Source organism: Dasypus novemcinctus, chromosome 11, assembly GCF_030445035.2.
Source record: "Dasypus novemcinctus isolate mDasNov1 chromosome 11, mDasNov1.1.hap2, whole genome shotgun sequence".
NCBI classification, from domain to species: Eukaryota; Metazoa; Chordata; class Mammalia; order Cingulata; family Dasypodidae; genus Dasypus; species Dasypus novemcinctus.
The window spans coordinates 115,850,909-115,867,642 of NC_080683.1; the positions used below are offsets into that span (position 1 = coordinate 115,850,909).

General features: G+C 43.9%; 1 protein-coding gene and 1 pseudogene across 2 annotated transcripts in view; both read right to left on the reverse strand.

Moving 5' to 3' along the window:
- Positions 1 to 331: 331 nt before the first annotated feature.
- MTFR2 (mitochondrial fission regulator 2) overlaps positions 332 to 16,734 on the reverse strand; it is a 28,185-nt gene continuing 11,782 nt past the window's right edge. For both annotated transcript variants that reach the window (XM_004468535.4, XM_058307522.2), the window contains 2 exons: positions 5,612 to 5,786; positions 332 to 1,610 (listed from right to left, as the gene is read on the reverse strand). In XM_004468535.4, coding sequence (XP_004468592.2) covers positions 1,512 to 1,610; positions 5,612 to 5,786 — 274 coding nt within the window. In that variant the 3' untranslated portion in view covers positions 332 to 1,511. The remainder of the gene's footprint in view (positions 1,611 to 5,611; positions 5,787 to 16,734) is intronic.
- Positions 14,095 to 15,488, reverse strand: LOC101445109 (serine/threonine-protein kinase Sgk1 pseudogene; annotated as a pseudogene).

The following is a 16,734-nucleotide window of genomic DNA, read 5'->3' on the forward strand; positions in this document are numbered from 1 at the left end:
GTCAAACAACCAACCCTCTGCCACAGCAACAAAGCTGCGCAAGCGGGACAGGGACGGGCTCGACTAAGAGGGTGGGTGCTGAGTCCACTGAAATGTCCTGAGCTTCCCAGGCCTCTGCCAAGGCCAAGGGCTTAAGGGGATGTGCCGATTTCCTGATTTTAGGAAATGGACCAGGAGAGCAAAATACCTACTCAAACTTCTGTGGGTTTCATTTGCAGGTCCCAAGAAACTCTATCTACAGAACTTTCTCTAAAACAAAAAAAGTGCAGACTTTATGAAACAAGTAGTAGGGAGCAAACTTGAATTTCAATTGCAAAAAACACAACAAAGCTCAAAATGCTCATTTATTTCATACTCCATTTACAAAGGAGAGGATAGATGTAGTAAGAAACAAAGGACACAAAATGATGATAGGCCTACATATTTACATGGCAAGTGGAGGAAAAACTGGTCAGGAAGATCCTTTCAATCCTTCTACTTGTAGAATTTAACAGTCAAAATCAGTTTCTAAGAATAAGAGCATTTATCTCAGAAGGAATTTTTAGGTGGCTCAACCTATATGCTTCAAACTAGGTCTATTTTAATGAAGAAACTATAATTTTATGTTATTTGAAAAGTTGCTGGGAGCCAAGTGAACCAGATCTCAACGGATTTTGAAAAGATGGAAAGCCTCTTCAGAAATCATAACTGCTTTAAAAAGTATTAAAGAGCCACACATCACACCACTTGCTGAAGCGAGCAATACAGACGCAGCTGACGTTAGTTCCTTCCTCCACTGAAGCGGTTTCCATTACTTCGTGGTGAGACCCTACCATTCCCTAATGAGAAACGTTAAGTCGTTTAACATTGAGCTGTTGGGAAAATCATTCGAACTGTGCATTCAGCTTTCAATAACGTTAACATACAAGGGGGAATCCAGTAGCCTGTCAGCTGTTGGGGCTTCCCAAACCTGAGGCGACAATTCTTAAAATTCATTAAAAGACTCTTGGACCGCGGCACGACAGATCCCAGGTGTAGAGTTCGCCTGAGTGTTCAGGGCTGGCCCTTGAAAGGTGGTGCCTCCAGGCCGGCACGACCGCATGCTCGCACAGTGTGGACGCGGCGCCTTGGGGGTCTGTCAGTTCTTTAGTTCACTGTCCTGACGGTGAAACGTGATGTCCAGACTTAAAATAAAGCAGATGCTCCACACAGAAGTCAGCCTAGTGGAAGAGAGCGTTGCAGGACAAGCACCAGATGACCCTAGCCAGGTTATCTGCGTCTGCTCCCTGCGAGGGCTGAGCCTGCGGCCCCAGGCGTGCAGCCCGAGCGAGGTGCCGCAGCAGATGCCCAGGAAACGTCCCTTTCTCCCAGGGGTTCGCTCACGTAGGCTGCAGAGAAGACGCTAAGTGGCACTGACGGTGATCAGCCCAAGCCCACCGCTGGAAGGTCTGACGTCTGAGTGACGTCTGGGTAAGGGAACGCTTTCAAACACCTAGAGCCCCAGGAAGCCACGCTGGCTCTCTGCTCTCTGCTTAGCTGTGGGGCTGTGGGCAGATGACCCCTGCACCGTGAGGCTCGCTTTCCTCATGGGTGAAACAGGTGATATTTGCTTGTTTTTCTTTAGGATATTGCTGTGAAGATCAAAGGAGATGAGTAAAACATACACTGTGAGTTAAAATTTTTTTTACTTATGCTAAACATTTCTTTTAGATATATCTGCAATTTTTATAGGAATAGTTCTAAAATAAACTACACACTTTTTTGCCTTTTTAAAAGTAGAATAAAAAGAACATTTTCTGAGTCAACACCATAAACACCAGGTTTGCCCTCTACGAGGGTCTGTAGACTCCCACACACACGTGGTGCACACACACCGCGGGAGCCTCCGCGGCTGCTAAGGCCACTTCCCCCGGGAAGCTCCGCGGGGACCTGCAGGCCAGCCTCCCCCCTCCTCGCTTGCTGACGTCTGTCCTGCCGCAGCTGTCTGACTGCAGATGCCCTCCCGCCTGCTCCCTGGCCCCCTTCCACGCTCCTCTCCTGAGGCTGTGCTCACTCATTACCGCAGCTGTTCTGAGAATGGGAAAACCACACCCTTCCCCCAAATTAGAATTACGTCTAAGTTAAACAGCCTTCAAGGAAGGGGACGATCTTAATGATCAAGTGTTGAAATAGGAATGCTCTTGAAAGCAATAAGGATTGTTATTGAAGACAAGCATGATCTCATTTGCTTTTTTAAAAGCACAGTTAACATTGCAATTAATAAAATAATTCAACGTCTTTACATCTGCCTGAGAAAAATACTGGAGGATTTGCATTTAACACAGATGGGGTTAGCTACTGTGCCGTTCTCCCCTGGTTCACCACCGCTTCGGACACTCAGTCCATATACAGGTGGCAACACCAAGTAAGCGCCTGTGGCAGTTGGAACCTGTATGCACCTCCAGAAAAATCTGTTCTTAAATCTAAACCACCCCTTCCACTGTACGTAGGACCTTTTGATGAGGCTTCTTCCGTTAAGGTATGGCCCACCTCATTCAGGATGGGTCTTAATCATAATACTGGAGTCCTTTGTAAATAGAATGAAGAGCGAGCGAGCGAGAAAGACATGGAAGCCAGAAGCTGAAAGCAACGAAACCCAGAAGAAAAGGGAGAGGCCAGCAGGTGCTGCCACGTGCCTTGCCATACAGCAGAGGAGCCAGATTGCCAGCAGCCAGTCTTTAGGAAGAAAGCACTTCCTTGATGACACCTTGATTTGAATATTTTCTCAGCCTCAAACTGTAAACTTGTAGGCTAAAAAGTTCCCATTGTTTAAGCTAACCCATTTTATGGTATCTGCTTTCAGCTGCCTAGAAAACTAAAACAGATTTTGGTACCAGGAGAGGGGGCTGCTGCTATTGCAAATACCAAAAATGTGGGAATGGCTTTGGGATTGACTGAAGAACTGTGTGGTGCTTAAAAAGGCTAGACTGCTTTGAACAGACCTAATAGAAATGTGGATGCTGGAAGTACTTCTCATGAGGCCTTAGAAGAAAACGACAAACATGTTATGCAAACTGAAGGAAAGGTGATCCTTGTTTTAAAGTGGCAGAGAACTTGGCAAAATTGAGTTCTGATGTCAGATGGAAGGCAGAATTTGAAAGTCATAAGCTTGGCTATTTACCTGAGGAGATTTCCAAACTAAACGTGGAAAGTGTGGCCTGGTTTCTCCTTGCAGCTTATCATGAAATGTGAGAGGAAAGGGATAAGCCGAGAACTGAACTCCTGGGCACAAGGAAATCAGAAATTGGTGGTTTGGAAAATCCTGAGCTTCCAGAAAGTGAGTCCCTAGAGAATAGTGCCCCATGTGAGGGTTTAACTGAACATGGAACCAGTCAGTTTAGTGTAAGTCGGGATGGGAGGGCTGTTATCCAGGAGGGAACTGCGGAAAGTCCTCCTGTCTGGTGGTCTGGACCCCTGTGTGCTATGTGCAAAATGGACAAGTCTCCTGCAAGATCTGTATGAATGGAACCACTGCCAGCCTGGACTAAAAGGGACAGAAAAGGAATAGGTTGAAGGAAAAATCACCTCAAAGAACAAACCATGGGAGAAGTGGATGTGGCTCAAGCAGTTGGATGTCCATCTACCACATGGGAGGTCCCGGATTCAGTTCCAGGTGCCCCCTAAAGAAGATGAGCAAGACAGCAAGCTGATGCAATAAGATGACGCAAAGAAGTGATGCAATGAAGAGACACAACAAGCAGGAAGCAGAAGTGGCTCAAGTGACTGGGTGCCTCCCTCCTACATGGGAGGTCCCAGGTTCAGTTCCAGTGCCTCCTGAAAGAAAGATGAGCAGACACAGAGAGCAGATGAGTAGTCAGTGCAAACGGCAAGGGGGTAGGGAGAATTAAGTAAGTCTTAAAAAAAAAAAAAAAAGACAAAACCATGGAAGCTGATGTTTGGGACAAAGACATCTTCTCAGGTCTTTAAAACCCAGAAGAGAGCCCACCCATGTGTGTGAAAAGGATGTGTCTGCCCCAGAGTTGGGAGAGGGTGGGCCTTCAGCATTGTTGCAGGGGTGGCACCTTCACCTCATTGTTGGGAGAAAGCACGCCACAGGCAAGCACTTGGAAGAGGTGAGGTTGCCACTCCATCAGCCCATCTTCTATGGAAGATGTTTGGAGGACAAAACACCTTCCAAGGATGTCTCTCAGACTTTGAAATCTAATGGAGGAGGCCCTGCAGGGTTTCAGAACTGTCTGGGACTCATGACCCCTGTTTCCCTTCCAATTTCTCCTTATGGGAATGGGAATGCTTAGCCTATGCCTGCCCCTCCTTTGTGCACTGGAAGCAGAGAACTTGTTCTCTAGGTTTCACATGTCCCCAGGACAGACCACACCCATAAATGATTTTGATGACACCTTGTACTAAGCATTGGTTCTGAAATGACTTACGGCTTTTGGGATATTGTGGTGGGCATGTAGAAAGAGCATGTCTTTTTGGGGTCCAGAGGTTTAACTGTGGTGGTTTGAGGTGGTATGTAAACATGTGCTTTAATCTATTCCTGTAGGTGTAAGCCCATCGCAAGTAGGACCTTTTGATGAGGCTACTTCAGTTACGGTTGACCCTCCTCATTCAGGATGGGTTTAATCCCATTACTGGAGTTCTTTATAAATGGAATGAATACAGAGAGAGAACAAGAAACTCAGGCAAGGGAAGCTGATTTGGCCCAACAGATAGGCATCCGTCTACCACATCGGAGGTCCAAGGTTCAAACCCTGGGCCTCCTTGACCCGTGTACAGCTGGCCCATGCACAGTGCTGATGCGCACAAGGAGTGCCGTGCCACGCAGGGGTGTCCCCCGTGTAGGGGAGCCCCACACGCAAGGAGTGCACCCTGTAAGGAGAGTCACCCAGCGCGAAAGAAAGTGCAGCCTGCCCAGGAATGGCGCCACCCACACGGAGAGCTGACACAGCAAGATGACACAACAAAACGATACACAGATTCCGGGTGCTGCTGACAAGAATACCAGCGGACACAGAAGAACACACAGTGAATGGACACAGAGAGCAGACAGCTGTGGGTGGGGCAGGGAAGGGGAGAGAAATAAACAAAAACTAAATCTTTAAAAAAAAAAGAAAGTCAGGGAAGCAAGAAGCTGAAATCACTGAAAGCCAGAAGAGAAGGGAAAGAGCAGCAGATGCTGCCATGTGCCTTGCCATGTGGCCGAGCAGCCAAGGCTCACCAGCATCTGGTCTTTGGGAAGAAAGCATCACCTCAATGATGCCTTAATTTAGACATTTTCTCAGCATCAAGCTGTAAGCTAATAAAGTCTCATTGTTTAAGCCAACCCATTTCTTGATATCTGCTTTTAGCATCCTAGGAAACTAAAACAGCACCCGTCTAGAACAAATGGTTATGAACTTATGCACAATTCTTTTTCAGATCAAGTGTTAAATTTCAAAAGACCTCACAATAAGCTAAAAGCTAAAATGGGGATGCAAGTTAACAAAACAACACAAACACTAGTAGTATCAAGAAGCAGATGTATAACCCATTCAGCATAATTACTTCAAGAGAACCTGAAGGCAAGACCTATCATGAACAATACACTCAGGGAAAAGTGAAAGGTAAATTTTACTTTATAATAGCTCACCTTTGAAGTTTCTGGACTAGAAAACGGGGAAGACTCCCAAGACCTATTTTCTTTCTCAAAGGAATCATCTTCTTGGAAGGCAAATTTCTGTTTCAGGGCATGGGATATTAAAGACACAGGATCCCAGTGTGAGCTGTGCCTTCTCTTCTTATGAATGGGTCTGCCTCCAGGTGACCTGTTGTTTTTTTAAGTTGAATAAATTAAAACATTGATATAAATAGCTCCTTGGTGATAAATATAGCAGGGAAACAAGCATATTACAAACTAATTAGTCTGCAAAAAGGTTGCAATTTTTCCATGGAGTAAGAAATCTGGAGGACACAAATTATGATCAGAAAACCAAGAAATCCTGGGGGGGGGGAGGCGGTTACCCCACAACCTTGTGATAATCTGGGATTGGTCAACTGTCAAGGGCTGAAGATTTTTATTTTTAATTTTCTAATTTTACAGTGGGCAGTATAATTTACAGAAATATTTAAGAGCTTTCAAAGACTACAGAATTCGTGAAAAGAAAACCATTGGGAAAAACTGTTTCCTCATTTGGTCATTCATTTACTCAACCTTCGGTGAGTGCCTACTAATGTATCAGGCTCCATTCTACCTACTGGGGACATAGCAGTGTCCTGCTCCTGTAGAGCATTCTGGTGGCAGATCATTAACAGACAAGTAAGCAAAATAATTTTGTATAGTGATAAGTACTGGAAATAAAATAAAATCAGGGGTGGGAGGGATGCAGATGTAGCTCAAGTAGTTGAGCCTACTTCCCATATATGAGGTCCAGGGTTAGATCCCCGGTACCTACTAAAAAAAACGAAAAAAACAACTCTCCTTGGGGAGCACATGTAGCTCAGTGGTTGAGCACCTGCTTTCCATGTATAAGGTCCTAAATTCAATCCCTCATCTCTCCTAAAACAATAAAAATAGAATAAAATCAGGAGACGTGACAGGGACTATGGACAAAAGCACTTTTGGTGAGATGATGGGAAAAGTCTCTTTAAGATGGCACCTGAATGGAACCTGAATGACAAGGACTCAGTTTACAGCAAACAGCTGATGGATGCCCCAGGAAGGAGGTGGCATGTGTGAGAAAAGAAAAAAGAAAAACAAAGTACAGCTGGAGTGCAGACAGCAAAATGATAAGCAGAATGACAGGTGGTCAGAGCAAGAAGCGAAGGCTGCCTCGTGGAGGGACTTAGGGCTTTACTTTAAGGGCAGAGGGAAACAATGACGGACCTTAAGCAGGGGACCGCAAGGAGCGAGCTGCCTTGAGCTCTCAAAGGATCCCCCTGGCTACTCTATGGGGAACAGATAAGAGGCAGGAATGAATAAAGCAACAGCCATCAGGAGGCTCCTGCAGAAATCCAACCTGGACAGGGAGGTGGCGATCGCGAGGGCAGGCAGGTTTGAGTCACCTGCTGACGGAAAGGATGTGGGGTGAAGGAAGAGAAAAACCAAGGAAGGTTCCTAGGCGTGTAGGGTCACCTGCACTGCCATTTGCTGTGATAAGAAAGGTTTGGGGAAGAACAATTTTTCCAAGGTGGAGGAAAGCCACTGTGGGAAGGAAGAGTTCCTGGTGGGTGTGTGAACCTGAGGGCCCAGGAGGAGGGAAGTGAAGATGCCAGCAGATACATGTGCCTGGGTTCAGAGAAGAGGCCGGGCCTCGGAAATCAAGGTGGGAGTCATTAGGGTATGGCCGGAACTGAAAGCCACAGGACTAGATAAGCTCTGTAGCAGTTCGATATTATTTATGAATTCCAAAAATAGATACTGGATTATGTTTGTAAACTGGTCTCTGCATACATTAGATTATATTGGATTCAGAGGTTTCACTTTTACTTGATTAAATAATGATTAAGGGGAAGCGACTGTGGCCCCATCAGTTGGGCTCCCATCTACCATATGGGAGGCCCTGGGTTCGCATCCCAGGGCCTCCTTGTGAAGGCAAAAGCTGGCCCGTGTGCTGTGGAGAGCTGAAGGCCCATGCACCACGGAGAGCTGGCACAGCTAGATGATGCAACGAAAGGGAGACAAGCAGATACAGAAAAAATACGCAGTGAATGGACACAGAAGAGACAGCAAAAGAAAAGGAACAAGCTGCAAGGGGGGGAGTAAATAAATAAGTCGTTAAAAAATAATAATAATGATTAAGGTTTTGATTGGGCCATGTCAGAAGGACCTTGAGCTCTGACCCCCTTTGTGGGCAGGACTCACAGAGAAAACTGCAGAGAAGAGAGTTCAGAGTTTTGATCCTGAAGCCCGGGAAGTAAGCGCACAGAGAAGCAAATATGTGAGCAAAGAGAGAAGGCTCCATTAGACACGGCAGAGGCCCCAGGAAGAGAGGCAAGTTGTTCGCCTGATAGCTCACAGCTGCCCTTGTAGAGAGAGCAGAGCAGTTGAGTCCCAGGAGAGAGACAAGACTTGTCCCAGCCTGTGGCTGAGACTGGAAGAAGCTGGGACCATACAGCCTTAAGAGGAAGAGGGAGGCTGAACCCTAGCAGATGTCAGCAGCCATCTTGCTCCAACATGTGGCAACAGACTTGGGTAAGGGAAGTAACTTATAAATAAATACGTTTATAAAAACCAACGTATTTCTGGTATTTTGCATCAGCATCCTTTTGGCTAATACAAGCTCATCACAGGAAATACTGTGGACAAAGGAGAGCCACAGCACTGAGGCCTGAGCCCAGGATCACCAGGACTGAGTGAGCAGACCCAGGAGAAGGAGCCAGCAGAGGCCTAAGGAGTGGCCAGTGAGGTGAGATGATTACCCCAGAGTGTGGTTCCCAGAAGGCAAGTGGAGAAGTGTTCTGAACAGGAGTCACAAACCATATCACAGGCTGCCTAGAGGCTGCTGAAAGGTTGAGTAAAATGAGAGATAAGAATTAGCATTGAGGGAAACGGACTTTGGCCCAGTGGTTAGGGCGTCCGTCTACCATATGGGAGGTCTGCGGTTCAAACCCCGGGCCTCCTTGACCCGTGTGGAGCTGGCCCATGCGCAGTGCTGATGCGCGCAAGGAGTGCCGTGCCATGCAAGGGTGTCCCCCGCGTGCGGGAGCCCCACGCGCAGGGAGTGCGCCCGTGAGGAAAGCCGCCCAGCATGAAAAGAAAGTGCAGCCTGCCCAGGAATGGCGCCGCCCACACTTCCTGTGCCGCTGACGACAACAGAAGCGGACAAAGAAACAAGACGCAGCAAATAGACACCAAGAACAGACAACCAGGGGAGGGGGGGAAATTAAATAAATAAATAAATCTTAAAAAAAAAAAAAAAGAATTAGCATTGAATTTAGCAACACAGAGGTCCCCGACAACCTTGACAAGAATAGTTTTAATGGAGTGATAGGGACAGAAATCAAGATACAGTGGGAAGAAGGCAGTGAGAAATGGAAACATGCTCTGACCAGCTGTGAGAATTTACATCAGGCAGGGGAGGAGAAACAGCAATCTCTGAGAGTATATATGTTTTGAAGATGGGAAATGCTCAGGTGTGAGAAGAGTAATAAAGTTGAAAAGCAAAAATTGCTTTTTTACTTTATTATGCAGACTAGAGAAGGGAACATTTTAAGTGATTAGTTTTGAGAAGGTGAAAAGGCAGCCTACTCAATGGGAGAAAATCTTCAGAAACCACTAAACCCCAAGAAGGGTTTAGTTTCCAAGTTATATAAACGGATCACACAACTCAACAAGAAAGACAAGCAACCCAATTTAAAAATTGGGCAAAAGAACTGAATAGACGTTTTTCCAAAGAGGAAATACAAATGGCCAAAAAGCACATGTAAAGATGCTCAGCATCACTAGCTATTAGGGAAATGTAGATCAAAACTTCAAAGAGAGAGGACTGCGGGAAGATGGCGACAGACTAACAGGCAGAGTGCAGTGCTCTCTCAAAAACAGTGGAAAGGGAAGCAAATGTAGCTCAACAGACAGAGCATCCACCTACCATACAGGTCCAAGGGTTCGATATCCAGGGCCTCCTGGCTCGTGTGGTGAGCTGGCCCATGCACAGTGCTGCTGCACGCAAGGAGTGCCAGGCCCCACGGGGATGTCCCCAAGTAAGGGTGCCCCCTGAGCAAGGATTGGCCCCTGCAGTAGGAGAGCCGCCCCGCACAAAAACCACAGCCCACCCAGGAGTGGTGCCACACACACAGGGAGCTGACGCAGCAAGATAAGATAACGCAACATAAAGAGACACAGATCCCAGTGCCGGCTTATGAGAACACAGGCGGACACAGATCACACAGCGAATGGACACAGAGAGCAGACAACAGAGTGGGGGGAGGAGAAATAAATAAATCTTTTTTAAAAAATGGAAAAGAGCCAAAAGCTGTCTGAGGGTCCTGTTTGGGGGGTCACCAGACCAGAACAATGTACACAATTCCCAGGAGGGTGATCGACAGAGACGAAGAAGCCAAATGACAAACACGAGTTACCAAGCCCTGTGGGGCCAGAAAGGGCTCCCCGCCCCCACACCCAAGATACTAAGCTGAGGTAAAACCCCTGGCTCCCTGTAGCCTACTGAGGGGGAACAGACATCTTCCTTCCTGTCAGCTGTTTCAAGGGAAATGAGAGGGAAGGCTGGGGTACTTTTCTTCGGTGAATTCAGTCAGCAGAGCCAGCTCTGAATCTCTGATCTGGAGATTCACTACAGGAACACAGGAAAGCCAAGAGTGAAACACCTCCATGGAAAGGTGTGGTGACTAGCGCCATCTGCTGACCAGTCTGGAAAATGCATGGACAAAAACTACACCCTCTGTATTCAATTCCTGGGAGAAAATCTGTGCCCACCTAGTGAGTCCCTGGCCCAGTTTTAAAAATTTTTAAATTAAAAACTGAGAATAAGTTGAACCAAAAATCAAAGATTTGTGGGAAAATAAAGCAATAGGCAAGAGAGAGAAATTAGCCATCAGAGTAAATTCACCAACATATTCAGATAACTAGATATCATCAAAAAATTATAAGCCATACTAGGAAATAGGAAGAGCCAAAAGAACAAACCAAATATCCTGAAGACATAAAGAATTTAATATAATAAATCAGTGATAATCACACAACTCTCCTAAATCACTTCAAAAATTTAAAGAAAATATTACTAAAGAGATAAAAGATATTCAGAAGACACTGGGAGTGAATAAAGAAAAATTTGAAAGCCTGCAAAGAAAAGTAACAGACCTTATGGGAATGAAAGACATGATGGATGAAATTAAAAATGCATTAGAGGCACATAAGAGCAACTCTGAACTGCTTGAAGACAAAATTAGTGATTTCAAAGACAGAACATCTGAATTGGAAAAGACAGAACATAAAGAGAAAAGAATGGAAAAAAATGGAAAGGAGTCTCAGAGAATTGAATGACAACACTAAACACACAAACATTTGCATTATTGGTGCCCCAGAAGAAGAGAATGGAAAAGGGGCAGAAAGAATATTTGAGGAAATAATGACTGAAAACTTCCCAACCCTTATAAAAGACATAAATAGTAATATCCAAGAAGGACGATGCAACCCAAACAGAATAAATCTGAATAGACCTACCCCAAGACACCTACGATTCAGAATGACAAATATCAGAGATAAAGAGAGGATTCTGAAAGCAGCAAGAGAAAAACAAAGTATCACAAACAAGGGCAACTTGCTAAGATTAAGAGCCAACCTCTCATCAGAAACCATGGGAGAGAGAAGAAAGTGCTATGATGTATTTAAGGTATTGAGAGAGAAAAACTGCCAGGCAAGAATTCTGTATCCAGTAAAACTGTCCTTCAAAAATGAGGGTGAGTTCGAAGTCTTTACAGACAAACAAAAACTGACAGAATATGTTACCAAAAGACCAGCTTTGCAAGAGATACTAAAGGAGGTGCTACAGCATGAAAGGAAAAAACAAGGGCAAGAGAGTTGGAGAAGAGTGTAGAAATGAAGATTACTAGGAAGGGTAAACTATAGGATAAGAAAACAGACAATAGAATATGACAACAGAGAGCAGAAGAGCAAAATGGATGAAGTAATGCCCTTACAGTAATAACATTGAATGTTAATGGACTGAATTCTCCAATCAAAAGACACAGACTGATAGAATGGATAAAAAAAATATGAGCCCTCAATATGTTATCTACAAGAGACAGACCTCAGATGTAAGGATACAACCAGGTTAGGAGTGAAAGGTTAGAAAAAAGTATTCCATACAAATAATAACCAAAAAAGAGCTGGAGTAGACCAGATAAAGTATATGAACAATAATCAGTGCAACTGGCAAATTGTTCCTGTGAACGGTATTCTGTAATTTTTTTCATACAAAATAAACACTTGCTTTTAATTGCAGAGGGCTGGACAAGAGTATATTTTTGGATACTTCATTTTCCTTTATTTATTTATTTATTCTTTTTATTTATTTCTCCCTGCCCCCAGTTGTCTGCTCTCTGTGTCCACTTGCTGTGTGTTCTTCTGTGACCACTTCTATTCTTATCAGCGGCACCAGGAATCTGTGTTTCTTTTTGTTGCATCATCTTGTTGTGTCAGCTCTCCGTGTGTGCGGTGCCATTCTTGGGCAGGCTATACTTTCTTTCGGACTGGGTGGCTTTCCTTACAAGGTGCACTTCTTGCACGTGGAGCTCCCCTACACGGGGGACACCCCTGCATGGCATGGCACTCCTTGCACACATTAGCACTGCGCATGGGCCAGCTGCACATGGGTCAAGGAGGCCCAGGGTTTGAACCGTGGACCTCCCATGTGGCAGGGGGATGCCCTATCCATTGGGCCAAATCCGCTTCCCCTCATTTTTCTTTAACCCTTTCTTATTCATACTCTTAAATTAAATAATCTATTCAGATCAGTGATTTAGCATGACTAATTTTGAACAGTATTTTGAGTTTTTCTGACTAATAAAATTATGAATTGGCAAATTGTTATCTGCTGTAATTCATTCCAATAAGATGTGAAGAATTCCTAAATAGGAATTTGATTATCTAGAAAGAACTATGGCCTAAATGGAAATCAAATAACTAAACAAATAACTTATTTCATTCTTAGAGATTATGTCCAATAGTTAGAGTTGTAATATAAAAATTAGAATTATAATTAATTTCTATTATCCTTGAATTATTATCTACATTTATAAATGGGCTATACTATCTATTTTTTATAGTTGATTTTATATTAAATCTAACCTAGCCTTGTGCTCTATTTTATTTTTTTCAAGGTTTTATAGCAAACCTATTGTGGTTTATCACACACAAAAAAAGTTGTGTGGTGAGGAGGAGAGAAGAGTTGTACGAATTATAACCAGGTTAATTACAGTACATTAAAATGGTGGTTTACATTACAACTAAGCCTATAAGTTTAAATATGCTAACAATATAAACCAATGTACAGGCTTTTCTTTATATAATACATATAATTATCAGGAATGAAATAAAAAAACAAACATAAATAATGCACGTTTTATAGGTGACATTTTAAACAATGAAAACACCAATGGCTTTGACTGATAACTGGGGCATTGGTCCATAAAAACCCTTTTTAAAAACAGAAGTATTTGTAGCAGCAATGCTTTCATTAAGCATCTGGCTATGTCATTGTGTGGAAAACAAAGGCATGTTGTTTCCATAATAGCAAGTTACCTCCTTAACCAGAGTCATGCTGTCCTTGGAGATATAGGTGCAGGTCATAAATCTATCAGGGAAATATAACATTTTGGTGGAACAAGGACTTGCTAGAACGGAACGACCTGAGCAACAAGATTAATGAGTATATTTGTTTCAATAATATAATAGAACATTATGAGCTTTGGTAACTATCTAATTCACTGTGTTAGTAAGAATGAGGTAATGGTAATAGTTATCTAGAATAGTTTCTGCTTCTCACAACCTATTGGGGTATATAAGCAAGACCCTGAAACTAATAAATTTGTCTGATGAGCTTGAGGCTTCAATGCTCTCAGATCCCCTCATCCCAATCTCTCTTTATCTTTCATTCCTGATACCCTTCAGGTCTGCGACTCCGACATCATTGCAAGACCATTTCAATAAATTTTAGTTAACTATATCTTACAAAACAAAATGTCTACACATAAATTTATCTTCCTAATATGGAAGAAGTGAACAATGTGCCACAACTGCGAGTGTCACACTGATGCTCATCGCTAAACCCACCTGTGATCACACACACCACACTCACACCACTGCTTGCACAGTAAACCCACGAGGAAAAAGAAAGGACGAGAACACTCTGCAAGAGGAAAACCTTTGGAGCGAACACCTTATGGGAAAGGCACATTTCACAACAGCCACATCAGAGCCCAGGCAGACCTTCACCAGATCTTCCCTAGAACAGTGTCTTCCTTCTTGACAGAAAGATTGCACCTGTCTAAGGCAGCGCTCAGATGCTCATTTCAGGGATAGCACCACGGTGGAAGGAAGAGCTCCCGGAAAGGAGGCTGTGTTCTTCAAGAAGCTTCCAGCAAACTGTGCAATGAGGACTGCCCAGCTCCCAGAGATGTGCAAATTCTCTTTAAAGATGTCCCGTCGGCAGGCATCTCTGCCGAAAGGCTAACAGAAACCTCGGGAAACACGCGAAATCCTTCCAACCCGGCCCTCGGTCTGCTCAGAGGAACGAGTCCATGGGGGGTGCGTAGGAGAAGCCCAGGAAGGCCTCGGCGGCCTCCTTGACACTGGCCGTGATGAGGATGCTGTCCGGGGACCTGCCGATGGAGTTGGGGACCAGCTCTTTGGTGAACTCGAGGTCGAACTGCTGCAGGTCACTCGGGCCACTCACATTTGGGTTGAAAGGGGGCGTAATCCTCTTATGAATGAGGTCATCCCAGCTGATGAGGGAGAAGAAGATGTGACTCTTAATCTCCATGAAGTCATCCTTGGCGCCGAGCCTCCTGGTCCTGTCCTTCTGCAGGAGGTTCTCCAGGAGGTGTCGGGCAGAATTGGTGATGTTTGGCTTCAGCTGGAGGGGCTTGTTCAGGATGTTGTCGTACATCTCGGCGGTGTTTCGGCTGTAGAACGGAGGCAAGCCATAGAGCATCTCATACAAGCTGGCGCCCAGGCACCACCAGTCACAGTCCTGTCATAAGGCTGCTTATGAAGCACCTCCGGGGCCAGGTACTCCAGGGTGCCACCGGTGGACGTTGTGCCATTGTGCTCGATGTTCTCTTTGTAGAGTCCCAAGTCGGTGAGGACAATATGTCCCTGTGAATCTAGCAAAATGTTCTCTGGTTTTAAGTCCTTGTAAACAATATTCAGAGAGTGCGGGTACCCCAAGGCGCTGGCTATCTCAGCAGCATAGGAACAAGCCCACGGTCCAGGAAGCACCATTCCCGCTGGAGGTCGTAGAACAACTCGCCCCCACTACAAAGTCTAGGACAAAGTGCAATTTGTCAGCGGTCTGGAAAGAGAAGTGAAGGCCCACCAAGAAAGGGTGCTTCACATTCTTCAGGACATTCCGTTTGGACATAGTATGCTTCTCCTCCTCCTTTTTCAGGATCGCTTTCTTCTGTAACACTTTGACAGCACAGAAAGCTTCTTCCACCTTGTGTCTTGCTAGAAGAACCTTTCCAAAACTACCTTTCCCAATCACTTTCAAAAAGTCAAAGTCTGGTGGTTTAGCATGAGGACTGGATGATGGACCAACGTTGATTTGCTGAGAAGAACTAGGTGGAAGAGAAGGGTTGGCCTTCATAAGCTCCAGCTCCTGAGGTTGGGAGATCTTCAAAACTGATTGAACTTCAGGGTGTTTGCATGCATAGGAGTTATTGGCGATCTTCTGAATGAAGTCATTCAGGCCCACTCTTCTCTGTTTCATGAAAGTGGTGAAGATGGCTACCATCCCCCTCATCCAGGAGTAAGTAAGAGTGCCCTTGGCAGCCTCGGTTTTCACCGTCATCACCACAGAAGTTGCACAGGGAGTCGTTGGCAACAGGAGCGGCTGGGGGAACACTCTTGCACTCTATTTTAAAATTTGTAATTTCTGGGAAGCAGAGGTGGCTCAAGCAATTGGGCGCTCACCTACCACATGGGAGGTCCCACGTTAAATTGTAATATTGTTAAATTTTGTAACAAAGACAAAAGAAAGTACTATATCCATGCTAAAGTTAAAAAAAAAAAGAGAATTTAGGGTCTAGTTTATGAGATATGACTATGATTAAACTTTTTTTCCTTTATTTTCTTCATTAACAAGGAGACCTTGGTCATATCATTTAACTGTGTTCATTTATTTATCTTTCTGAACACTGGAGAAACAAAAATTAGGTTTGTGTTTAGGATTAAATAAAATAAATGTGCCTGGACAGAATATATTAGAGTAACACTTCCAAAATTTGTTAGGCTGTCTTTTGTCTCTTATTTTAATAATAATAATAAATAATGAAATGACTCATCTACCTTAACACTATCATATAGGAAATATATTTAGACTCACCAAAAACTTCAGTGAGGGTTTTCCATATAAACACACAGATCCCTTGTGAAACCTTATTAAAATAAGAGTAAAGAAAAGAAAAAGATGTATACGCAGAAGGATAGAGAGATTCCAAGAGGAACAGAAGATAAGAAATGCAACAAAATGTTGGAAGGGAGGTAAGCAGGATAAAGCCCACCTCAAAGAACTTACTGTTGCTTGCCTTCCTTCTGAATAGAATGTGCAGCCAATTAACAATTACGTAAGTAAAGTCTCCCAAGATGAAAGACAGTGACTAAAATCAACAAGAAGAAAAAAGAAATGTGGCGGAAAGAGATAGCTCAGGAGCAGAAAAAACTGAAAATGGAACTATAGATACTATCCTCAAAAAAAAAAAAAAAAAAGCAAGAAGTTATGAAAAAGGAGCATTCAGAGAAAAAAGAAATGGCTCCTAAAAATTAAAAATACAATGGCAGGGAAAAAATGCAATAGAACAGCTGGAAGGTAGATAAAAAAATTTTCTCAAAAAGTACAATAAAAAGGCAAAGAGAAAGAAAGTGTAAAGGAAAGATATGAAAATCAGAGGAATAATTCTGGCATTCAAACGTCTAATCAGAGTTCCAGAAAGAGAGAACAAAGGGAAAAGAAGGGAGAAAATTATGAAACTTTTTTTAAAGATTTCCAAAAATAAAGGACATGAAACTCTAGATTGATTAAGCCCACAAGAGTTTGG